General features: G+C 35.6%; 1 protein-coding gene across 1 annotated transcript in view; it reads left to right on the top strand.

The window, feature by feature from the left end:
• Window positions 1-27,500, top strand: part of LOC136849807 (zinc finger protein on ecdysone puffs-like) — a 520,057-nt gene that overhangs the window by 330,354 nt on the left and 162,203 nt on the right. The window contains exon 3 of the mRNA XM_067123238.1: window positions 8,820-8,852. Within this exon, the coding sequence (XP_066979339.1) occupies window positions 8,849-8,852 (4 nt within the window). The 5' untranslated portion in view covers window positions 8,820-8,848. The remainder of the gene's footprint in view (window positions 1-8,819; window positions 8,853-27,500) is intronic.

The raw sequence follows: 27,500 nt of genomic DNA, 5'->3' as shown, positions 1-27,500 counted from the left end.
GATGGTCTGGGATGCATCTTAGATATTTGTCGAGCTTATTCTTAAACACATCTACGCTCACTCCTGTTATGTTCCTCAGATGAGCTGGTAGCGCATTGAATAGACGCTGCATTATCGATGCTGGTGCGTGTGATGGATTAATGTCCTGTGTGCTTTCCTTAATTTTCCTGGTATAGTTTTGGCACTATTAATCTACCTCTGCTTGCTCTTTTGATAATTTTAGTTCCATGATGTTTTCGGTAATTCCTTCTATCTGTTTCCATGCTTGAATTACCATGTAGCGTTCTCTTCTCCTTTCAAGACTATATAAATTTAAGAATTGTAGTCTTTCCCAGTAGTCAAGGTCCTTAACTTCTTCTATTCTAGCTGTAAATGACCTTTGTACCTCTCTATTTGTGCAATATCCTTTTTGGTAGTGTGGGTACCATATTATATTGCAATATTCAAGTGGACTACGTACATACGTTTTATAAAGCATAATCATGTGTTCAGCTTTTCTAGTTTTGAAGTGCCGGAACAACATTCCCATTTTTGCTTTGCATTTTGCCAATAAATTGCTATTTGATCATTGCATAACATATTCCTATTCAACATCACACAAGGTCTTTAACTGCTTCCTTGTTTGTGATTGTCTCATTATTAGGTCCCTATATGCATATAGCATTCCTACTTTATCACCATAGTTCATTGATTCAAATTTATCAGAGTTAAATACCATCCTATTTATCTCTGCCCATTTTATATATTTTGTTTAGGTCTCTTTTGTAGCGAGTTCCTATCTTCATCACAAGCAATTTCTCTACTTATTCTTGTGTCATCTGCAGAAACTTCTTACTACTGAGTCCTTAACATTACTGTCTATGTCTGCAATCATAATCACAAACAGCAATGCAGCTAACACCGTACCTGTGGTACACCGGATATTACCGTAGCTTCATCCGATTTCTCATCGTTTGCAATCACTATCTGTTTCTATTTTGCAAAAATTCTTTTATCCATCTTCCTACTTTGTCAACAATGTTATGTTTTCTAATTTTTTCGCTAATATATTAGCGATCTACCTTGTCAAAAGCTTTTGCAAAGTCTAGGTAAACCACATCTGTATCTTTTCATTTATCATATTTTTTATATATGCTTTCATGGTGGACTAACAGTTGGGTTTGTGTACTTTTTCCGGTACAAAACCATGTTGTCCTATATTGAACAATCTATTTTTCATTAAATGTTTCATTATATTTTTTTCATTACCCTTTCATATACTTTCATAATATGAGATGTCAGACTCACAGGCCTATAATTACTTGCCTCTAGTCTTGAACCACTTTTGAAAGTAGGAGTAATATATGCTAATTTATGCTCATCATAAATCTTGCCTGTATCTATACTTTGCCTTAATAATATTGCTAGCGGCTTTTCGATTGAATGAACCACTTTCTTTAACAATATGGCAGGTACTCCATCTGGTCCTGCTGCTGATCCATTTTTAATTTCATTAATAGCCTGCACAATATCGGCTTCTGTAATATCTATATCTGATAAGTATTCAGTATTTTCATCTCTTATTTCTGTATCATTATCTTCATTGTCAATTCTAGGTGTAAATTCACTCTTATATCTTTCTGCTAATATGTTACATATTTCCTTTTTCATTCGTTAATCGCCTTCAATTCTTAAATTTATTTTCTACTCTTATTTTATTCATCTTTTTGCATATGAATAAAAATTTTAGGTTTTGCTTGATATTTTGTAGTGTCATTTCTTCTAGGTTCCATTTTCATTTTCTTTGATTGTATAATCTTTTGTTCTGCATTTTCTATCTTACTTTTTAGTTGCATCACTTTCCATGCATTCTTTTCTTTTGCAAGAGCTTTTTTCCACTTTCTAATTTTCTGGAACAAGATCCTTCTGTCTCTTGAATTCGTGACTGATGCTTACTTTTTTTTCTTCAGTATATATTTTTCCACTATTTCCTCTAATATTTTATATAATATATCGGTATTTACCTGTATATCATCACTTACAAATATGTTTTCCATTCTTTGTTTAATTCTTCATTTATTTTTGACCAATTTATATTCTTACTATAGAAATTGTATTTTCCATATCCTTCCCATTTTTTTCGTCTCTTGCTTTTCTTTGTTTTCGTATGTTCTGGAACGGACTGTTAGTTCTATGACATTATGGTCCGAAATACTCGTGTTATATACTATTATTTCTTTAACATAGTTCACCTCATTCACAAATACTAGGTCTAAAATATTATCCTTTCTTGTTGGTAGGTGATTTATTTGCTGAATGTTATGTTCTAGTAGCATATCTAATAGATTTTCAAATTGCCTCTTATCTTCTGCACTACTATTGCTCTCTTTTTTATATGTATAAATACAACCACAGTCTCCTATTCGTTCTTTCCATTCTACAAAAGGAAAGTTAAAGTCTCCGGTTAGGAGTATAGTCCAGTCCTTGTGATTTCTACATATTTCATCCAATTTTTCAATTATTATGTCAAACTCTTTAGTATTAGGGGGTCTATATATTACAATGTTCACTAATTTTTCAGATTCAAGAGAAGCACCATAACCAGTAGCACAAAAGTCAGGGAGAGAGAGAGAGAGAGATCATAACCAGTAATAAAATTCGGGAAGGGGCAGAGAGAGAGAGAGAGAGAGAGAGAGAGAGAGAGAGAGAGAGAGAGAGAGAGAGAAGCATCATAACCAGTAACAAAAGTCGGGAAGGGGGCAGAGAGAGAGAGAGAGAAGCACCATAACCAGTAGCACAAAAGTCAGGAAGAGAGAGAGAGAGAGAGAGAGAGAGAGAGAGAGAGAGAGAGAGAGACATCAAAAGTAGCACAAAAGTCAGGAAGAGAGAGAGAGAGGGGACATCATAACTAGTAGCACAAAAGTCAGGAAGAGAGAGATAGAGAGACATCATAACCAGTAGCACAAAAGTCAGGAAGAGAGAGAGAGAGAGAGAGAGAGAGAGAGAGAGAGAGAGAGAGAGATCAAACCAGTAGCACAGAAGTCAGGAAGACAGAGAGAGACATCATAACCAGTAGCACAAAAGTCAGGAAGAGAGAGAGAGAGAGGGACATCATAACTAGTAGCACAAAAGTCAGGAAGAGAGAGATAGAGAGAGACATCATAACCAGTAGCACAAAAGTCAGGAAGAGAGAGAGAGAGAGAGAGAGAGAGAGAGAGAGAGAGAGAGAGACATCATAACCAGTAGCACAGAAGTCAGGAAGACAGAGAGAGAGACATCATAACCAGTAGCACAAAAGTCAGGAAGAGAGAGAGAGAGAGAGAGGACATCATAACTAGTAGCACAAAAGTCAGGAAGAGAGAGATAGAGAGAGACATCATAACCAGTAGCACAAAAGTCAGGAAGAGAGAGAGAGAGAGACATCATAACCAGTAGCACAAAAGTCAGGAAGAGAGAGAGAGAGAGAGAGGGACATCATAACTAGTAGCACAAAAGTCAGGAAGAGAGAGATAGAGAGAGACATCATAACCAGTAGCACAAAAGTCAGGAAGAGAGAGAGAGAGAGACATCATAACCAGTAGCACAAAAGTCAGGAAGAGAGAGAGAGAGAGAGGGACATCATAACTAGTAGCACAAAAGTCAGGAAGAGAGAGAGAGAGAGAGAGACATCATAACCAGTAGCACAGAAGTCAGGAAGAGAGAGAGAGAGAGAGAGAGAGAGAGAGAGAGAGAGAGAGAGAGAGAGAGAGAGAAGCACCATAACCAGTAGCACAAAAATCAGGAAGAGAGAGAGAGAGAGAGAGAGAGAGAGAAGCATCATAACCAGTACCACAAAAGTACAAAAGTCAGGAAGAGAGAGAGAGAGGGAGAGAGAGAGAAAGAGAGAGAAGGATCTGTTTAAAAGAAGGAAATCCCAAGAGGCTCTTGGAGGATTAGACCAGCCTCCGCCCTTCAGGAGGATCACCACCGGTCCTTCAAAAGGGTTCCCGATTGGACAGTGGAGGACAGGAGGAACAGAAAGGAGGATTTGCTCCTCCTTGCCATTTCTATATATGATGTAAGGTCCGTTTTTTTTTCTGATCTGTCCAATGTCCGACCAGACATACCTTATGAGGATAGCCAAGATCTTACTTGAAGGATCAAGGTGGTTGAGTTTTTGTATATGTATTTTTTTCTGAAAACGTTCAAGATCCCAAGCGATTAAAACTTGCTCCTAACCCCGTGTTTATTTATTTATTTATATTTATTTATTTATTTATTACGCCCCGTCGTATTCCTACAGTGCACCATGCCAGGCATAGTGGGGAGTGGTAATTAAAGGTCCGTGAAGCATACCTTGACCCTCAGGTACATTTTTACCTTTCACTCTTCATCCATTCCTTTTGGTCTCTACCCACCTAGCTGTCCAACTTCTTCAGCTTTGCATTGCTCCAGTTTTAACCCCTCAAATAAAAAGAAGATAACTAAAAAAAACTTTGTGGCAAGTCCAATTTGGTCTAGAGAGGAGTCTGTATAATCTGATTGACCAATCTTATAATTAGGATGAATGTTAATTAAACTACATTTACTTTGTTTTCGAGTATCAGTAAAAATTGAGCTAACCCTTTCGCCTCTGAGAATGACACTCCCATCACGCATCGTTTTGAAACTAATAACTCTTTGCTCCCAAAGTTAAGATATGAAAATGTTCTCAGACGTGGAAAAAAGGATCATCCTGATGACTGAAACTTGGACTTCAGGCGTCCCTTCGGCCCTTAGCTGCAACCCCTTTCATTCCTTTTACTGTGCCTCCATTCATGTTCTCTTTCTTCCATCTTGCTATCCACACTCTCCTAACAACTAGTTCTTAGTGCAACTGCGAGATTTTCCTCTCGTTACACCTTTCAAACCTACCTACTCCCAATTTCCGTTTCAGCGTTGAATGACCTCATAGGTTCCACCACTCGGTCTTTGGCCTAAGTTTTATATTCCATTCCGTCAGGGAAACCTGTTTATGGTCTTGCTGCCGAGATGGGTCCTGCTTCTTAAAGGAACTGAGAGGATTTAACTAACGAGAGAGAGAGAGAGAGAGACGAGTAGAGCGAGCATACGACCCTTTGGCTAAGTTCATTCAGATTATTACCTCAGTCTTATGATATGTTAGTTTGGATTATTAGAGGCATTATCAGTAATGACCCTTTGACCTCTTCGCGAGTCACGTTCTCATAGGAACTCTTCAAGTGCATGTCATTTCTCATAAAACGGATGGGCAAACAAGGGGAAGACAAGTTAGAAACTTCAGAAAATAAGGTTCTGGTATGGATTCGGTGATCGGTCTTGGAACACAGAAGACCCTTCAGTATCGTATACTCGTAGTTGACCGGTCACGAGGTCGACCGGTAACGAGTTGACCGCCTTCGAGCTTACCGGGTACGAGATGACCGGTTGCGAGTTTGTGTTCGTTTGCTTCCGTGTCAGGGAATATGTGCCTAAGTCCCATTTTCATGAAAGAGAGAGAGAGAGAGAGAGAGAGAGAGAGAGAGAGAGAGAGAGAGAGAGAGAGAGCGCTCTTGTACTTTCACCTGGATTGTTTTGTTTTTGTCTCTGATTTGGTATGTTACATTTGGATACGTTTAAATTATGAATAATAATAATAACAATAATAATAATAATAATAATAATAATAATAATAATACTGACGATGAAAATGGTAGTTTGCCGTTCGCCATTATGATCATTAATCAATTACTAATGATATTCTTCCATTATGTCAATTTGTACCTATCTTAGTGTGTGTCTTGATTTGTTCATCTTCAAAACCTTCCTTTCTTTACTAATATATATATATATATATATATATATATATATATATATATATATATATATATATATATATATATATATATATATATACATACTTTATATATATATATATATATATATATATATATATATATATATATATATAATATACAGTATACATATATACATATGATATGATATATATATATATATATATATATATATATATATATATATATATATATATATATATATATATATATATCACTACGCCTTTACTCCAAGTGATTTTATCTTTCTCGTTCAATGGCAGATGAAAAACATGGAGATCTGAAATTAATACAGTTGTGTCAGACCTGCTTTTCCTTTGATGTAGGCATTTTATCGATTGTCAGTTATATTTATGGGGACACAATTAATATATTCCTTTTCAGAAATTTGTCAAGCTGAGTCATGTTGATTGTTGAGATATGTTAAAAGAAAATATTGAAATGATGGCTATGTACTGAAGAGCGAGGAATAATAATAATAATAATAATAATAATAATAATAATAATAAAGCTGATTCATGTTAATTGTAAAAATACCTAAAATAAAATATTGGAGTGATGACCATATATTAAAGAGCAGGGAAGAAGTAAGTAAATAAGTAAGTAAGTAATAATAATAATAATAATAATAATAATAATAATAATAATAATAATAAATAGCAGCTTTCGTCCAATGAATTTGTTCGAAAAACCACGAATCAAATACTTATCCTTCCCACAAAGTCTGAACTTACCCTATCTCTGAAGTTGAAAAGATTGGAGAATAAATCCACTTCAAAAGTAAAATATAAAAAATCCTAGTAGTAGATATGTCCTTTCTAAGGGCTTGGTGGTTTCAAAGAAGTCAAAGGTAGAAGTCTTGACTTCACAAACGAGGGAGTTGGCGGGGGTGGGAAGGGGGGGCCGCTTACGGATACGAGAGTCACTGTCTGTAAAAGTGGGTCGTTCGTCTTATCTTTGTAGATTTTTTTTTCAAAGTCCATTTCCTAACCTTCATAAATTTCTGTAGTTTTTTTCGTTTCCGTAGAAGTCTAATCGAAAGATCTATTGTGAGGTCTATTGTTACCCACGTAGCATCTGTTTCTTTGGTTTGAAATGAGAACACTTAAGGAATTACCTGTTGAGTTGTAGTTATGAAACATCTTAGGCATTATTAATATTTTTTTTTTTTTTACTTTGAGCTGTCGAGCATGAAAGTTACCTACTTCTACCTTATCTCCATTCCTTTGATTTAGACTCTATAACTTCCTTCTTTCTTCTCATTTCGTAAAGGTGGTAATTAATGCTAAGAAGAATTTCCAGGTCAGTGCAATTACCGCTCAGTCATTTGGGTGCCTTGACGATATCTATATTTTGTTGAGTTAAACTGGTTGATGGAAATTTTCATTCTTGTGTCAGTTTACACATTACTGCTAATACTACTACTTTACAAGTAATAGTAATAATATAATAATAATAAATTTTATTTCAGCTCAAGGCCATATACGTGGAACATAACAAAGCAGAGATAACACACACACAATCTCGATACTTTAGATTGCCTGATAAAAAATGATAGTCGGCAATATCCAGTGGACAGTTGCTGAAGAAGTATAAAAAAATAGTATTCATAATAATGATAATGACAGCAGTAATATTGAGAATAATAGTAAAAAATATTAAAAACAATAAAAAAAAAAAAAACAGATTGCGTACAATTAATTTCCAGCCGTAGGTGGTTATAGAAAGCAGGTCCAGAGTGCTAAATATGAAAATTGAACATAGTAAAGCTCTACAGTGATACAAATCGTAGTGATAATAAAAAAAGAAAATAATAATAATAATAACAATAAACGTAGAAATATAATAATAATATAATAATAATAATAATAATAATAATAATAATAGTTTAGTTTTGAACTTGTAGTCGAATCATTATCAATGTTTTGTTATTTTTTAAATGTTATCAGTAATAAGAATGCATGTAGTATTACTCAGTGAATAATATAGTAATAATATTGATGATGATGATAATGATGAAGATGGTAATATGCCATGCGCCATTATGATCGTTAATCAATTCAAGATTTTGGAGTCGTAATGTATATTAAATGATATCTAAGTACTCTTCAATACTATAGACATCACTACGAATTAAGTCAATTTTCTCTCTCTCTCTCTCTCTCTCTCTCTCTCTCTCTCTCTCTCTCTCTCTCTCTCCTGAGGATCAACGATATGTATCTTTTATGAATAACGAACTTAATCAATAATAACTCATTAATATCTTCCGAGAAGCTGTCATTTTAATATCCTGCGAATACCACTCAGGAAGTTTTCATTTTAGTGTTCAGGAAAGCTTAATCACTTTCATTAACCTTTCAACTTAGTATTCACGAAAATGTATTCACGTTCAGAAGTTTGTCCTTCGTATTCAGGAAAAACGAATACCGCTCAGAAGGTTTTCCTCTTAGTGTTCAGGAAAACTCAGTCACTTTCAGAAAGCTTTCAGTTCAGCATTTACGAAAGTGTGTCCACGTGGAGAAAGTTTTCCTTTCGTATCCAGAAAGCGTAATCAGTTTCAGAAAGCTTTCCTGTGACTGTGAAAAAATATAATTATATATAACTTTCCGACGACCATTGTATAAATAACAACATTGAAGTAAATTATTATGCTGTTTTGTCAGGCGAAAAAGTCTGAGAGCATCAGCCTCGCTCAGCCTGTTCCCAATGACGTCATCGCTGCAATTATTACATAACAAGACGATTAACGTGCATTCTTTTTCCCGTAATATCACTTTCATCACTTAACGCCTTGATTGAAATAAAGGTTCTCCTTGCGCCTGTTGTGTTCTGTGTCACAAATTAGCCTTCCGTTCAGGATGAGAGAAGAGAAGAAAAAATTATTGTTAATCATAAAGAACAATTACCCTGATGGACAGTGATGCTTTTAATACTATTGCCCGCTTTATTGTTGATAGATGAAGGCCTTCATTCGATTTACTTTTTATATTTGTTTTTTATTTTTTTCAGGCAGTGTGAACATCAAAGGTGCGGATGTGATGGGTGAGTGTTCGGCTTTTAATTGTTTTTCTTTATATGAACATTTTTCGTTCTCCGTTGTAGCAGATTACGGCATTTATGTTGCACGTGTCTAGTCTGTGGTACGCGTACCGCAAGACTGTCTTTAGTTATTACTGTAGTCATGTTTCCCTTTTATTTCTTTTTTCTACGAATATTTTCTTTTATTTAGTGACCGCACAAACACTGTTATTCCATCTCGAATTATTTTCAAGACGTCTCTTTCCATTTTTTTTGTATCCATACGTTTGGAAGTAACGTCAAAAGATTGTGTTTTGTACACATTGTACCTCTTTGCAAATACTGTACTCTTGTGTGCCGTCTTCTCTCTCTCTCTCTCTCGATTTCCCACTTTATATGTAGGGCATTATATAATCTTCCCCCATCTTGCCTGTAAGAAATTCACCCTCACCCCACCTTAACCCTCCTCCTCCTCCTCCTCCTCCTCCTCCTCCTCCCTCCTCCTCCTCCTCCTCCTCCACAACCGCTGATGCATGTCAGTACTTCCCAAAAAAAAAAAAAAAAAAAAATTGCTGGTTTTTTCCCCCCCAACATATTTATTTTTCCTCTCCCCACCTTTTCCCTTCCCTGGCGTTTTTGCCTTCTCTCCTTCACTCTTTCTCTCCTTCTCTCGCTCTTATCCGAGAATCCTTCAATTCTCTTTCATGTCGTTCTCTGACTGGCTGGGTATTAGTGGGCAGCCGGGGATTCAAAAGGCCGAATCACTTAACTACAGGATCTCTCTCTCTCTCTCTCTCTCTCTCTCTCTCTCTCTCTCTCTCTCTCTCTCTCTCTCTCTCTCTCTCAGCGCCCGCCTCCTTTTCAATGAATAATCAAGCAGAGAAAAAATGAAGCTGTAAAAAATGAAACAAAAACGAAGTGGGTGATGCGTAAATGGCGAGTGGGGGCGGTTAGGGTGGGGATAATAATCTCCTCCCACAGCCCTAAAAATAAAACAGAAAAATCTGGAGTGAATGGTCTCTTATGAAGGTATCCAGCGTTTTTGCTTTCCATTTTTCTCTTTCTTTCTCATTTATCCTTATTTTGCATGTACGCATGATTCTGTCGGAGGCTGAGTCATTTCCGCTCGTTTCGTCCTTGTTGGGGTATTTTGTATCGGGGTTATTATGCTCTCTGCGGTCTGTGATCTTTTACTTTTTCGATTGGTTTGATATATAATGTTCGTGACTACATTATATATATATATATATATATATATATATATATATATATATATATATTATATTATATTATATTATATTATATTATATATTATATATATATACATACATACATATATATATATATATATATATATATATATATATATATATATATATACATATACATACATATATATATATATATATATATATATATATATATATATATATATATATATATATATATATATATATTTTTTTAATGAGGCTTAGTTACTACGAATAGCACGACGAATCATCCACGCAATTTATTGTACGCTTTCAGTTCTTGACTGATTTAACATAATGCTTGCAAAAGACTTCCTGAAATGCATGTAGGAAGTAAAACAATCATGTTCATATTGTAATAGCATTTGGGTCAGTGTTGTTAAACTGCACAGCTGTACAGTGTCTGTTGTTGATGACCTAAATGATTGCCTGCTCGTACCGCTGTACACCTGTGTTTTTGGGGTGTCTGTTCCCCTGACCATCTGTTGCCATTCAGGTCAGTGTTCCTGGGGAGTGTGGTGGATTTGTGCTTGTGGCTTTGTGATTGAAGGAAGCAGAGGTCCAGCTGAGGTTGGAGGTCACGGTGGGTGTGACCCTTGCTGGCCTAATACTGACTGGCATTCGTTTCTCATTAAAGGTAAAGCCTGGCGCATTACAGTGGGAATGTGACCTTTCCGTTTATGTGTTTGGGACTACTCTGCAGTATATAAAGCATGGGAGAGATGTTTTGTGAAGTTTTATATGAATTATTATATAAATAAGTGTAATATGGGGACACATATAATATGATATTTTTCAATAATTTGTCACGTTGATTGTTACTATGCGTATGAAGTACAGGGAAATAAATAAATAATAATAATAATAATAATAATAATAATAATAATAATAATAATAATAATAAATAGTAGCTTTCGTTCAGTGAATTCATTCGAAGAACCACGAACCAAATACTTATCTTTCGAAGTACCACGAACCAAATATCTTTCCCACAAAGTCTCAAGTTGCCTTATCTCTGGTGTTGGAAGGATTAGAAAATAAATCTGTTATAAGTAAAATATATTTTAAAAAATGTAAAAGTAGATATACCCTTTTAAAGACTCTAAAGGCAGAAGGAATCTTTACTTCTGAAACAAGGGGGTGGGGGTGTGGGGCGGGTAAGGCGGGTGGTTGGCTTTACGGATAAGAGATTCACTGCCCGTGAAAATGGGTCGTTCGTCTTATCTTCGTAGAGTTTTTTCAAAGTTCGTTTCCCGACCTTCATAAATCTCTATATTGTTTTTCTCCATAGAAAGCTAATCGAAAGGTCTACCGCAGTGATTCTGAAACTGAGTGCCGTGGCACCAGACCGTGCCTAGGGGTGCCGCAAGATTGTCATGAATTTTGTCTTGGCCAGATTATCTCAATGAACATTTGTAAAAAAAAAAAAAAAAAAAAAAAACTTGCAGAAGTCTTCATATAATTATCGTTGTATCTACTCTAATATATTGACAAACACACACACACACACACACACACACACACACACACACACACACACACACACATATATATATATATATATATATATATATATATATATATATATATATATATATATATATATATATATATATATATATAGCATGTAGCATGAATAATAATTTTATTCATTAAACAAGAAGTTAATTCATGCGATATGGTGGGATGGAGAAGAAGGGGTGCCACGGTAATGATTACATTACTTAGGGTGCCATCACTAAAAAAAAGATTTGAGAACCACTGGTCTACCGTGACCGAGATCGAATTTGTTTCTTTAGTTGGAAATGAGAACGCATATGGAATAACCTGATTAGGCCTTAGTTTCAGTTATGAAATATTTTGTGTATCGACATTTTTTACTTTCACCAGCTGAACTTCAAAGTCAGCTTCTTCTATCTCATCTCCTTTATTTCGAATTAGATCCCATAACTTCTTTCAGTTCATAAAAATTAGTAATTAATGCCATGAAGTATTCCTTTGGTCATTGTATTAAACAAGTTGATAGAAATTTGCAGTCTTTTGTCAGTCCGTACATTACTGGCAATACTAGTACTTGTACACTGCTACTAATACTAGTACTTGTGTATGACTGTTAATACTGGTACTTCATGAGTAATGGTTTAATCGGTGAACTTTTAGTCGAATCGGTTTCGTTGTTTTTGTTATTTTCAGTATAAATGTTATCAGTGATAACAGTGCCAGTAATCTTACCCAGTTCCCTCAGTGGATTACAGATAAATTGTTTTTCAGGTCATTAACTTTACAAATCTGTAGTCGTTACGCCATTGAAATTTGGAGTCGTAATGTATATGAAATTATATCTAATGGCTTCTCTCTCTCTCTCTCTCTCTCTCTCTCTCTCTCTCTCTCTCTCTCTCTTCTCTTTCACACACACACACACACACACACACACACACACCCTGAGAATAAAGAATATTAATTTTTCATGACTGACGAATTTAACCAGCAAAAATTCATTAATATATTCTTGAAGGCTCCCATTTTAATAACTAGAAACGTTTCTATTACTGTTAAAATCCTTTCTTGGGAATATTCAGAAAAAACGATAACCGCTCAGACAGTTTTCGCCTTAGTGTTCAGGAAACTCAGTCACTTTCAGAAAGCTTTCGATTTAGTATTTATGAAAGTGTATCCATGTGGAGAAAGTTTTCCTTTCGTATTCAGAAAGTGTGGTCAATTTCGGAAAGCTTTCTCATGATTATACAGAAAATTATAATCCATATGTAACTTTCCGACGACCATCATATGAAAAATAACACTGAAATTAATTGTTATGCTATTTTTTTCAGGCGAATAAGTCTGAGAACATAAGCCTAATTCCGCCTTATACCGAATGACGTCAGCACGGCAGTTATTGCATAACACGACGAATAACGCGAGTTCTTTTTCCAGTGATATCTCTTTCATCACTTTACGCCTTGATTGAAATAAAGGTTCTTCTTGCGCCTGTGTGTTCTGTGTCACAAATCAGCCTTCCGTTCAGGATGAGAGACAAGAAAAAGGAATGATGGATAGTGATGCTTTTAATATTATTGTCCGCTTTATTGTTGATAGCTGAAGGCCTTCATTTGATTCACTTTTTATATTTGTTTTTTTAATTTTTTTCGGGTAGTGTAAACATCAAAGGTACGGATGTGATGGGTGAGTGTTCGACTTTCAATTGTTTTTCTGCGCATTTTCCGTTCTCCTTTGTAGCAGATTACGGCATTGGTGTTGCGTGTGTCTAGTCTGTGATACGCTTACGGCAAGACTATCTTTAGTTAATGCTGTGGCTATGTTTCCCCTCTTATTTCTTTATCCTACGAATATTTTCTTCTATTTAATGACCGCAGATACCTGTTATTCCATCTCGAATTATTTTGAAGACGTCTCTTTCCGTTTCTTTCTTATATGTATATCTGGTAGAGTGGGTTTGGAATTAACGGCAAGTGATTGTATTTTGTACATATTGTACCCCTTTGTAAATACAGTGCTTTTGTGTGCCGTCTCTCTCTCTCTCTCTCTCTCTCTCTCTCTCTCTCTCTCTCTCTCTCTCTCTCTCTCTCTCTCTCTCTCTAAGTTTCCCTCCTTATATATGTAGGGCATATAATTTTCCCCCATCCTGCCCGTCTGAAATTCCCCGCTCTCCCCCACCCCTCCCCCTCCTCCACAACCGCTGATGCATGTCAGAACTTTTTTCCCCCAAGATTGCTGTTTTCTCCCCCAAAATATTTTTCTCTCTTCCCACCTTTTTTTTTCCCTGGCGTTTTTGCCGTCTCTCCTCTCTCTCTTATCCGAGAATCCTTCATCTCTCTTTCATGTCGTTCTCTGATTGGCTCGGTATTAGTGGGCAGCCGGGGATTCAAAAGGCCGAATCACCTAACTACAGGATCCCTCCTCTCTCTCTCTCTCTCTCTCTCTCTCTCTCTCTCTCTCTCTCTCTCTCTCTCTCTCTCTCTCAGCACCCGGCTCCTTTTCAATGAATAATCAAGCAGGGAAAAAATAAAGCTGTGAAAAATGAAACAAAAAAGAAGTGGGGGAAGTGGAAATGGGGAGAGGTGGTTAGGGTGGGGGGTGTTAATCCCCCCCTCCCCCACCTTAAAAACAATACAGAAAAATCTGGAGTGAATGGTCTCTTATGAGGGTATCCAGCCTGTTTTTTCCTTTCCATTTTTCTCGTTTCTCTTTCATTTATCTTATTTTGCGTATACGCATGATTCTGTCGGAGGCTGCGTCATTTCTGCTTATTTCCACCTTTATTGGGTATTTTGTATCTGGGTTATTATGCTTTCTGCGGTCTATGCTCCTTTACTTTATCGATTTGTTTGTTTGATATATAAAGTTCTTGCATATATATATATATATATATATATATATATATATATATATATATATATATATATATATATATATATATATATGTATGTATGTATGTATGTATGTATATATATATATATATATATATATATATATATATATGTATGTATGTATGTATATATATATATATATATATATATATATATATATATATATATAAATATAAAATAACCGGACACGTAGTCCAGCTGTAATTACTTCCCCATACACATATAAATACAGCTGGACTACTAGTCAATCACCTAGAAAGCTTGTACCTTTTTAACTATTGCTGAATAAGTATCTCCGTTAAATACCATCCAGTTTTAATGAGGTCCTGTCAGTAATTGTATTAATGCACAGAGCAGTTGTGTATGTGATAAAGTTAATTTATCTGACCTCGAGATGGATTGGTTCAGGAGATTTAAAAGACCGCATGGAGGGAGAGCCATGCTGGAAGTAAGAACTTACGAGAAAGTGAGAAGAAGGAAAGCAGTGACAGACAATATAAAGACATACATATATATATATATATAATATATATATATATATATATATATATATATATATATATATATATATATATATAATTTGAATGATACCAATAGTATTGGATAGTACTAAATTTCCTTCCTTCATGTTACTGTACTATTAGTTTTGTATTTATTTGAAATATTTATTATGATGTTTGTTTAATACCTTCTGTAATTTATGTAGCAAGTAAAAACAAACAATTTCATATTGTAATATCGTTTGGCATGTCTTCGTTAAACTGCCGAACCAAATGCTTGCCTGCATGCACCGCTGTACATGTGTGCTTCCTGGCCACCTGCCGCCAATCAGGCCATTGTTCCTGGGGAGTGTGGTGGACTTGTGTTTGTAACGTCATTTGTATCTGAAGGAAGCAGAGGTCAGTTGAGGGTGGAAGTCACGGTGGATGTGACCCTAGATGGCATCTATTCCACATTAAAGGTCAAGCCTGGAGCATTAGGGCGTCAGTGTAACATTTCTGTTATGCATTGGGGACTACTGTGCAGCATATTGAGCATGGTGATGTTTTGTGACGTTCTAAGTGGATTATTCTATACGCGTGTGTAGTGTGGGATTAACTTACATAATTTATAACATTTGCGTGGTTGCAATTAATATTGTCATTGACATCTTACCAAAATTCATGGACTAGACACAAGGAAACACTATTTTGATAAATAAGCTTAAGCTGTTATAGCAAGTCAGTATTGTCAAGCTTTTTTCAGTTTTTTCGATATAAAATGGGTTATTTTCATTTTCATAATGTCCGCTGATATTTGCTTTTAGTAACAGGGTTCATTAGGTGTGTGTATATATATATATATATATATATATATATATATATATATATATATATATATACATATATATAACTATATATATTAATCAATTTGTGACACTGTCTTAGTTTTAAATGAATGATTACAGAAAACCTACAAGTTTTAGTAATACAATATATATATATATATATATATATATATATATATATATATATATATATATATACAGTGTATATACATATAATTATGTATGTATGTGTGTGCGTGTGTGTGTATGATATATATATATATATATTCACACGTACTTGCATGCATACATACATACATACATACGTACACAGATAAATAGATAGGTAGATAGATAGAAGTTTATTGACCATAACACAAAACAGTTATTAAAATTACAAACTCCTGAATATGGTCCAACAAAAGTACATAAAAATGGACATACAAATCTTTAGAATCACAAAGCACATCTAAACTAGAACACTTGAAACCATGCATACCTCTCTGTATTGTGTGTACTTCCTATATACTGCATATACATATATTGGTAAGTATATGGATATACATAAGAGTGCGTTATTCATATGGGAACCATGGATTCTGCTTCCCAGTCACTTTTCTGCCCCATTTGCCGCTGGTCGCAGAAGGGACCCGACCTTCCCTCAGGCCTCCGTTCATGTGCCCTCCCTCAAACTTTCCATTTGCAGTAAAAGTCAACGGCGCCACCGAGAGAAGAGTTAACAATTTCGAATCATACTTCGGGTTGTCGTCTTTATTAAATAACAACAAAGATGGTAAGCATGTTGTTGTGATGTTCTGGTAAAGATTTGGGTTGACTGATGCGTGAGTGTATGGATAGATTGCCGGTTGACTTGATTTTAAAGTGAAATGATAGCCGTTGAAGTTGATAGGGCCATGAACTTTTTAAAGATTTGGGTTGACTGATGCGTAAGTGTATGGATAGATTGTTGGTTGACTTGATTTTAAAGTGAAATGATAGCCGTTGAAGTTGATAGGGCCATGAACTTTCTAAAGATTTTTGTTCACTGATGCGTAAGTGTATGGATAGATTGCTGGTTGACTTGATTTTAAAGTGAAATGATAGTCGCTGAAGTTGATGGGCCCTTAAACTTTTTGTTGTTTGAATTGACTGAGATAAAAGTAAAGTTATCAGAGACCAAAGATTCTCAATGGAATCCAGCGGAGATCAGCCTCTATTAGGCAGATTGATTTGATTTAGTTCTGGAAAAAGACACACGGCAAGATACCTGCTTTCTAAAGATCTTAGAAAACACAGAGTCGATCCTGAAGCCAAGGATAGATTCCGTATATCCAAGGAGCTGTAGAAAACATAAGTTTTATATATATATATATATATATATATATATATATATATATATATATATATATATATATATATATGTATATATATATATATATATGATGTATAAAAAGTTACAAAATCCGCTGTTCAATAGATATATAGAAATAATAAGAGTTAGTGATTTGCACATCGCAAGTCTTGAGAGGAATCACTCGAAATCCTGAGCCTCATTCCTCGACATTATGTCGGCCCTTCATCTAAGGACCCCATCAGTTGATTTAATCCGGAGGATTTCTTTGAAGGACCTGTCGAAGGACTTGGTTGCGGGAGACTCCTTCCTCATTTGCCTTCCTCCTCCTCCTCCTCCTCCTCCTCCTCCTCCTCCTCCTCGGCACTCATACTCGAGAACTCCTTCAAGAACAAACTTGGTGTCATTTGGCGGCTCTCCTGCCGCTCCAAGATAAACAGAAGCCTCTCCTCCTTAGCTGTTCTCTGCCTCTGAATTACGTTTGATGGAGTTGGAGGGAAACCTGTTAATATCTCTCTCTCTCTCTCTCTCTCTCTCTCTCTCTCTCTATATATATATATATATATATATATATATATATATATATATATATATATATATATATATATATAAATATATATGTGTGTGTGTGTGTGTACGTGTGTATATAATATATATATATATATATATATATATATATATATATATATATATATATATATATATATATATATATATGTGTGTGTGTGTGTGTCGGTGTGTGTGTGTGTGTGTATAGAGAGAGAGAGAAAGACAGACGGACAGACAGACAGACAGAGAGAGAGAGAGGCATAGGGATGTATAGATCCACTGCCCAACTTTAGAGGGTGCAGTTAGCCAAGGTACATAGCCTGGCAGATTGGTGCAGGACTGGATCCTTTTTGCTAGGTCTGTGTATCACTCTTGGCCTTCTATCCTCCTGTCCACCCCTTACAGTATTTCCTGTAGGTATTAGGCATTCATTGCGCCCCCTTATTGTCAAAATGCTTTGTCTGTTTGAAGTAAATGTCATAATTAGCCAAAAGCAATTTGTCTAAATGAATCCATAAAAGCAACGGTGCTGTTAAGCGTTTGAAGGTTAGGTGAGAGTAGAATAGAGCCAGTCTTCTGGTTGATCAGACGGGCATACCAGTGCAGAAGTAGAGAAAGAAAAGAAAAATTCAATTTTGAGAACATATTTTGGGGCAAGCGCAGCTGCCATTTTTGAAACGTGTTTCCGTAGCCATTCGGTTTGTAGTAGACGGTGTTTGTAACCACATTTTTTTTTATAGTAACTGTTGTTCTAGACACTATCTTCATTTTGCAGCACTATTCACCTTCACTATTTCTGATGCCACATCATATGGTATATGCAGTTTTCCTAGACATTGGTTGCACCCACTCAACTGGTACTTACTATTTTTGTAAGCAAGTGATTAATCTTTTTCATAAGCCCGAAGCTTTTTCGTTGTTCCAGATCGCTGATCCCATTGCAAGACTGTCCTTGGGAAACTTCGACCTTACGCGGCTTTGAAATCCTGAATGCTGTACAGTCTTTTCTTCCTTTCTTCCTTTGCGCTTGTTACAATTATTTCAAGAGTTCTTTTATCCTCGAATTACTTCTCTGGTGATAAAGCAGCGACCCTTTTCCGAAGCTTTGTGACTAATGAACGCTTTTTATGGGCTAAAAGTTATTTTAAATGCATTGATATTAATGGGTGTATTTCACAATGGCAAGTGCTTTGGTGGTGTGCTCTAGAAACTTTTTTGTTGTTGAAGCTTTGTATACGTTGCAAATAGGCATTTTACACGTAAGGCACGCTTCAGTGGTTTTGTTATTTTTTTATTTCAAAACCCAGTCATGGAGATGAAGATATATACTCAGAATTTATGTAAAGCAGAAAACTATTGCTAAATGGAATGTCAGGGGAGTGAAAATACACTGGTAAAATTTGATGAGAGAAAGAAAATGAAAATATTACGGATTATTTCAAGTCAGAAAGGGTGGGACACAATTTTATATATACAGTTTCAAAATTGTTGAATGTGACTGTAATTTATGCAGGGGGTGAGGTGTAATTCGGAATATGCGTATAATTATCTTTCCGAGACCGTTTATATGAAAAATAACATTGAAATAAGCTATTATATTATTTTGTCAGGCGAGTAGGTCTAACAACATAAGCCTCGGTCAGCGTTTTCCCAATGACGTCATCACTGCAATTATTGCATAACACGACGATTAACTCAAGGTCTTTCTCCCATGATATCTCTTTCGTCACTTTGACGCCTTGATTGCAATAGGGTTTCTTGCAGCGTCTATTGTGTTCTGTGTCTCAAATTAGCCTCCCGTTCACGATGAGAGAATAAAAAAAAGAATCATTGTTTTAATTAGAAAGAATAATTACCCTGATGGACAGTGATGCTTTTAATAATATTGCCCGCTTTATTGTTGACAGATGAAGGCCTTCCTTCAATTTACCTTTTCTTATTATTTTATTTTATTTTTTTTTATGTAGAGTAAACATCAAGGGTGTGGATGTGATGGGTGACGTTCGACTTTCAGTTATTTTTGTGTGTGTGTGTGTGTGTGCGTGTTTTTGAGCATTTTTCGTTCTCCTTTGTAGCGGATTATGGCATTTGTGTTGCGTGTGCCTAATCTGCGGTGCGCTTACTGTAAGACTGTATTGAGTTTCCGTGGTGTTAAAGTCTTCCTCTTATTTCTTTTTTCTGCAGTTATTTATTTTTTTATTTGTTGACCGCATGGACAGCTTATATTTATGGTATATTTATGGTGGAGTGGGTACCGAATTGACGTGAAATGTTTGTGTTTTGTAAATATTGTACGTCTTTATTCTTCACCTTTGATCTCTCTCTTTCTCTCTCATTCTCATCGCGTCCTTCTTATATATAGTTATTATATCATTTTTCTCCATCTTGCTTATCGGAAATTCCTCTACCCCCACCCCTCTTCCCCTCCCCCTCCCCTCCCATCCTCCTCCTCCTCCAACACAACCGCTGATGCATGTCAGAACTTTTTTCCCCCAAGATTGCTGTTTCTTTTTTTTTTTTTTTTCCAACATTTATTTTTCCCTCTCCCACTTTTTTTTTCCTCCCTGGGGATTTTGCCGACTCTCCTCTCCTCTAATTTTCTCCTTCTCTCTCCCTTATCCGAAAATCCTTCATCTCTCTTTCATGTCCTTCTCTGATTGGCTGGGTATTAGTGGGCAGCCGGGGATTCAAAAGGCTGAATCACCTGACTGCAGGATCCGTCCTCTCTCTCTCTCTCTCTCTCTCTCTCTCTCTCTCTCTCTCTCTCTCTCTCTCTCTCTCTCTCTCTCTCTCCTCCTTTTCAATGAATAATCAAACGGAGAAAAATGAAGCTGTGGAAAAACGAAAAAAAAAAAAAAAGATATGGAAAAGAGGAGGGGGTGTTAGGGTGTGGGGTATTAACTTCCCCCCCCCCCCCCCACCTTAAAAACAAAACTAAAAATCTTTTTTCATTCATCCTCATTTTGCTCAAGTCGGAGAACATCGGAAATAAGAGGATTGTCTTCGCAGTAAAATTACCGACGACCTCCTCCGCCTCCTTATTTTCCCGAGCGCTTTATCTGTTGCTGATCAGTGGAAGTGAATGAACCTTACGTTTCTGACAGGTTAGTCTTGTTAAATGGATAATAATCTGTGTCTGTTTGATGCCTGTTTTGTGTTTTTGTTATGTCGGATAATAAACGATATGCTGGGTAATCGCATTGCTTGGTGATTTAAAGTTATCTATAAACGATGCTGAGTGACCGGGATTGGAAAAGGCAGATCATTGCCCTCCTCTCTCTCTCTCTCTCTCTCTCTCTCTCTCTCTCTCTCCCTCTCTCTCTATGTGTATGTGTCTCAGACCAAGTATAGGTCAGAGAAATATGAGTAGATGAAGATGAGATTTATTATTAGTATTATTATTATTATTATTATTTTAATAATAATAATATAATAATAATAATGATTAGCACACGATGAAAAGTCAAAGAAGTTAGTAATTATTTTCGTTAATGCAGCTTTAGTTCTCATTTGTCAAAGGTCTTGCTATCCTGCATTATTATTATTATTATTATTATTATTATTATTATTATTATTATTATTATTATTATTGTGTAATAAAAATCCACAATTATATAGTAAATATATTACTATGTAAAAGAAACAAAGACTTTCGAACACTTGAACGGTGTTCCTCTTAGCCATTATTATTATTATTATTATTATTATTATTATTATTATTATTATTATTACTATTATTATTATTATTATCATCATCGTAAAAAGGATTCACGCAGTAATCTTTGTGAACCTAGTATCACCTACTTCATTATTATTATTATTATATTATTATTATTATTATATTATTATTATTATTTGAAAACGTCTTTTAAGAGAAACAACATCATTTCATGGACGAGCAAAACTGAAGAACAACCTCTCCCCGCCCCAACCAAGAAACGCACACAGAAAGATGGAGGATCTCCGCGTAGCAACAAGACGCTCTTATTTCCGTCCCGAATTTTGGACCTGGCCCGCTCAGCTCTGGTTGTAATGTAATTCAGTGTGTCGCCATTACTTACCGGGACTAGCATGTTTATGGAAGTGTGCTTGCTTGCGAGGAGGATGGAAAGGAATGCATCGCCCCACTCTATCTTGAAAGTGAAAGAGATTTTCTTTCTTTTTTTTTTCCTGAAAAAATGTCGAAGGTGTTCAAGAAAACAGTTGATGTAAAAGGCACATCCTTCCCCCTCCAGGGCTTGAAAGCATGTCATAAAAAGGTAATAAGTATGGGAAATGATATAGAGAATTACTTGGTAGTTTTAAAGGAAATAATTGGTAGTATTTATCTTCTGCTCCGCCCCACCCCACCAGAAACCACCACAAAAAAAAAAAAACACTGTTTTGCCACCAAAACGAGAACAAGAAATTATTGTAACGGGATGTAATAAAATAATTTGGTGACCTCCACCTTAGTAAAAGCGAAATGGAATAAAGGCTTTCACTGTCCCCAAAAATACATTCCATAAGATACAAATAAACAGGAAATATGTATATAAAACGAATGAACAATGAAATAGCCGCACCAAAATGATAAGAAAGACATGCATTTCAAAATGAATATTTGAAATACGAAAGAGAAAGAAAAATGAAAGGTTTGGATTCACGTCTCTTAAAAGAAGAGAGGGAGTGGATGGGTGAAAAGATTCTAACTATCCCGTAATGGAGCTTTTCCAAAAAAAAAAAAGCTTCATTTCCTGAAAGCAGAACTACTTTTCACCAAAAAAAAAAATATTGCGGAGAAATTTTTTCTTACAAAAAATACAAGAACTATGTTTCGCAAGGAGTAGCGTCTTTCAAAAAAACTCCCCCTTAAAAGAAAAAAAAAAGTCTTCCTTAAAACACCCTTTATTCTGAAAAAAAAAAAACTTAAATCAGAAATAACACCTTCCCAATACAAACCCACTTTCTCACAAAGTAACCGTACCCCACCCCTACCCATCAAAAAAAAAAAAAAAAACAGAAATAGTTAAAAACAATAACGACGCAGAAAAAAACGAAGCATAAGCGTTCTCACACGGAGCGATAGTGAAATTGCCTATTGCAAGGGTCCTCTCGACCGCTTAGCTCTCCGTCTTCGTCGGTTCGGACAGGGAAAGCGGCTTGTGAAATTGCCTTTGATTCTTTATGGCCCCAAGTTTCGGGAAGTTTTGTGCCGACCAGATTCGGTCGGGCAAATGCCCCCAGTTCTTTCTCTCGGTTCTTGCACTTGCCAGAGTGCATTGGATTTTTTTTTTTTTTTTTTTTTTTTTTTTTTTTTGGGGTCGTTTAATAATGGAATGAAATTGTATTATTATTTTTATTATTATTATCATCGTAAAGAAGACTCAGAGTGATCTTTGTGAAATTATTATCACCTAATTCGTTATTATTATTATTATTATTATTATTATTATTATTATTATTATTATTACCAAAGAGGATTCACAGTAATCTTTGTGAACTTAGTATCACCTACTTCGTTACTATTATTATTATTATTATTATTATTATTATTATTATTATTATTATTATTATTATTATTATTATTATTATTATTAAGAGAATTCATACAATAGACTTTACGAAGTTAACATCATCTACCTCATTACCCATAGCAGTAGAAGTTGTAGTAATAGTATCGTAGTACTACCGTAGTAATAGCAGGGGGTATGGTAAAATTAAACTTTTAACAATGACCTCTGTTTATTCTTGGCCTCCTCAGCTACTTTTTTCAACAGAACCTGGCCTGAAAATAAATGTCTACGGAAGAGAATATAAACTAAAGTGAACCGTAGGAAGTTTATCATTTATTCAGTAATATTTTCAAGACTGAACACTGCATGCGCGTGTGTGTGTATACGTGTGTATGAGAGAGAGAGAGAGAGAGAGAGAGAGAGAGAGAGAGAGAGAGAGAGAGAGAGGTGGGTAGGGAAGGTGTATCCGCAGCAAAACAGCGAGAATATTCATAGCTATTTTCACCCGAGGAGAAAGAGATGAAGAAAAAGGCGGGAAAAAAATTTCCTTTCTGGCGGGAAGATATCAACAGGTTATTTTCACCGGGTGGATGACAGAAACACGAGCGAGGGAGGAGACGGAGTAATGAATAATGCAGAGACAGAGAATGAATTTGATATAGACTGCTGCTGGCTGGGAGCAGTCAAGGGGGGAGAACTGATGGGAAAGGGAATGCATGTTTTTTTACTCAGTCTAGATTGTATGTTCTGAGAGGCAGAATATGTGGGTATTGTGTGTGTGTGTGTGTGTGTGTGTGTATGTATGTGTGTGAGTAAGGAGAAAGGTTCTATGCATACACACGAATATCTATACACGCGTTTATATATATTTATATATATATATATATATATTATATATATATATTTGTGTATATATATGTATAGATGCACACGTATATATTAAGCTACATATACTGTTTGATATCCATTTCACTGTGCCTCGGGAATAGCTTACACCCAAGGGGAACAATAACTGAAAACTGATGTGGAATTTTTCAGCACAATTTGTTCATCCACGATTCAGCAGTTAAAGTATAATTTCGACAGTCATCGTTGTATAGTCCTTTCTCTGTGCCACCCCTCTTTAGAGGAAACTGCTAAAATGTTGAAAATAAAAATATGATTATATAGATATTACAGATCAGAGCGTGTGCATACCATTGACTGGTTGTGTTTGTACTTAATTTGCCAGATAGCATATAATCTGTCACTTGCTCTCGCTAATGTGCAGACACATCCATTTCGCGCTGTTCTGTGCGTTGCATTCCTTCAGTCTATAAAAATGTTCTTCAGCGCCTCAGTCTTTTTGCTGTGCGTAATATGTTTCTAATCCCCTTTTAGTTTTCTATAAAAGAAAACTTTTGAGATGGCTTTTTGTCTGTCTGTCCGCCCCCAGATCTTAAAAACTACTGAGGCTAGAGGGCTGCAAATTAGCATGTTGTTCATCCACCCTCCAATCATCAAACATACCAAATTGCAGCCCTCTAGCCTCAGTAGTTTTTATTTTGTTGAAGATTAAAGTTAGCCATGATCGTGCGACTGGCACCGCTACAGATGCCAACAATACAGGCCACCACCGAGCCGTGACTGAAAGTTTCATGGCCTCGGCTGAGAGTTTCATACGGCATTATACGCTGTACAGAAAACTCGATTAGGCCGAAGAAACTTCGGCGCAAGTTTTACTTGTTTATTATGTTGCTGAAATAAGCTGACGTAATTGCGATTTCCTTCAACTCAGTCCTTAGCTTAGTCTTACTACTTGGGCTTCTCTGGAGATAAGACCCTGAAACCAATAGTTAATCTTTAAAAGTTAAAGATTAAAGATTGGGACTTAAGATTTTAGAGCACTTGATTTTCTCCCATCTCTCCAGTTGCTGAATTTTGAATAGACCATTTTTGTGGTTACAGATGTAAGAATTATGTCCGCGTATTCCAAACCATATTGAATTGCAGTAAGCTTCTGTAATACATAATTACGTTATAAAGTATTAAGCAATTACAGTTACAGCGATGCATGTTATCCTATCAGACAATTATTATTACAGATATTTCACAACACAATCAGCTTGTAAAAAACAACAGTGCACATCATCAGCATATGCGGTACAGACGGACCCATTCTTTTATTTTAAACTTCCAAAATGTATTAGCTCTCTGTTTGCAACCAATGGCTGCCGTGGCTTAGTGGCTGAAATATATAATTTTTAAATTTAAATGTCAATCATGATTTATATTATTGTACAGGGGTAAGTTTTCCCAGTGGCATTTTTCGATTGATAATAGTATAATGTCGAATTTTTATTTAAACTTCAGTTTATTTATTTGTTTAAAGACGAACGAAGATGTATATGTATATATATATATATATATATATATATATATATATATATATATATATATATATATATGTTGTGTGTGTGTATGTACGTGTATGTGTGGTGTGCATGCTTGTATGTAAGTCATTGGGTAGTGACCATGAAATGTTCCACATTTTAAAACCTTTAACTATAGTGGCAATGCATGGCAATATACTCTCGCAATATTATTACTTTCAGTGTGTCGTATGTACCAAAAGCTTAACGACAATTATGCAATATTTCAATTTGATTGATTTGAATCACTGCAATAAATGTCGCTGTTCATATCAGAGGAGCATCAAGTTACGCGGCGACCCTTTTATCCCGTTTTGGATATTCCCCCAGCTCTATTTAGTCTTCCCTTCCAAGCCGGCATTATTAATCCTTATCTCTCTCTCTCTCTCTCTCTCTCTCTCTCTCTCTCTCTCTCTCGTAAACGTCCTTCCCTCTCTTGTCTCTTATCACTATCTTCTTCTCCCTTTTATCAGTTCCTGTCGTCAGTTTCTTTTCACATTCCATCGAGAACTACATTCATTCTCTCTCTCTCTCTCTCTCTCTCTCTCTCTCTCTCTCTCTCTCTCTCTCTCTCTCATTCCGTCGGTGGTGGTTCTATTTGCCATTGCCCCGAGGATGCTACTAGATTCCTGGTGGTGGTGTGTTAGACGTGTATTTTATTAATATCTTGATGTGTAATTTCTCTTCAATTTTTACCCCCTCTCTCTCTCTCTCTCTCTCTCTCTCTCTCTCTCTCTCTCTCTCTCTCTCAGCCCGTGGGGTCAGATTGAGTTTGCTGGTGGTTTCATTTTTTTTTTTTTTCTTTTTTGTTCCCGTCCACGATATTGCATTCACCTCTGACGTCACCCTGCGTTCTTATTTTGCAGTGTATTGTGTGCTTCTGTGTTTGTTTGTCATGTTTTGCGGTTTCAGATTTTGCATCTTTTTTATTCTCTTTGTATCCTGTCTCTGAAAGAACAAGAATATGGTCCTTTGTGCTTGCTTTCACATGCATTCTCGCGTATCATCTTTCAAAATTTCACGTACAGAGATTTGGATCTGTTGTGGAATTAATTATATTTATGGATTCAGTTATTTGTTTGTTTATTTATATATTTTTGTGAATCAGCGAATTTTATTTCATTTCTTTTATATCGTTGCTTCGCCTTTGGCGTCATATTTTTAGAAATCGTCGATTCTTTTTTTTTTTTTTTTTTTTTTTTTTTTTTTTTTTTTTTACCCGTACGCCTTTGTGCATATTCTGGTGTAGGTTATGAAACCGTAGCTTTATGTGATCTCTTTGTATTGCTGTTTCATCTCTATTTTTCATCTTCCAATTGTACTATTATTCTGGAGCTCTCGTTCATAGGTCTGGGGTATCGAGAGCTTTTTTAGTGTATCCTGTAATCTCTTCTTGGTATTCGTTATATTTTTCACTATTATAGGGTTTAAATTTTAGAGTTGTTCTATATATATATATACATATATATATATATATAATATATACATGTGTGTATATATATATATATATATATATATATATATATATATATATATATATATATATATATATATATATATATAATGTGCTTGCGTGTTGTATCTCTTTAGAATGGGCCATCCGATGTTCCTTCATATATTCAAAGAGGTATCTTAGGTCTATAAACTTCTGTTTTGTATTTGTGATCTAGCCAGCAGCAAAATCATAAATCACACTTTGTGCTAAACATATTGCATCCCTTATAACGCACTGCAGTGCTTCGTTTCCTCAGCAGCTTGGCAAAGATCGCATGATTAACTGTTTTGTGTAACTTATCTCTTTTCGACACTTTATGTGTCAGTGAGTTGTTTAGGACTGGTATGCACGTGTGTGTGTGTGTTTGCGTGTGTGTATGTGTGCGTGTGTGTTTGGGGATTTGGAACGGGGTGGATGTTGGAAGAGT

This window comes from Macrobrachium rosenbergii, chromosome 21 (assembly GCF_040412425.1).
Source record: "Macrobrachium rosenbergii isolate ZJJX-2024 chromosome 21, ASM4041242v1, whole genome shotgun sequence".
Taxonomy (NCBI): domain Eukaryota; kingdom Metazoa; phylum Arthropoda; class Malacostraca; order Decapoda; family Palaemonidae; genus Macrobrachium; species Macrobrachium rosenbergii.
This window is presented reverse-complemented; position numbering and strand designations above follow the sequence as displayed.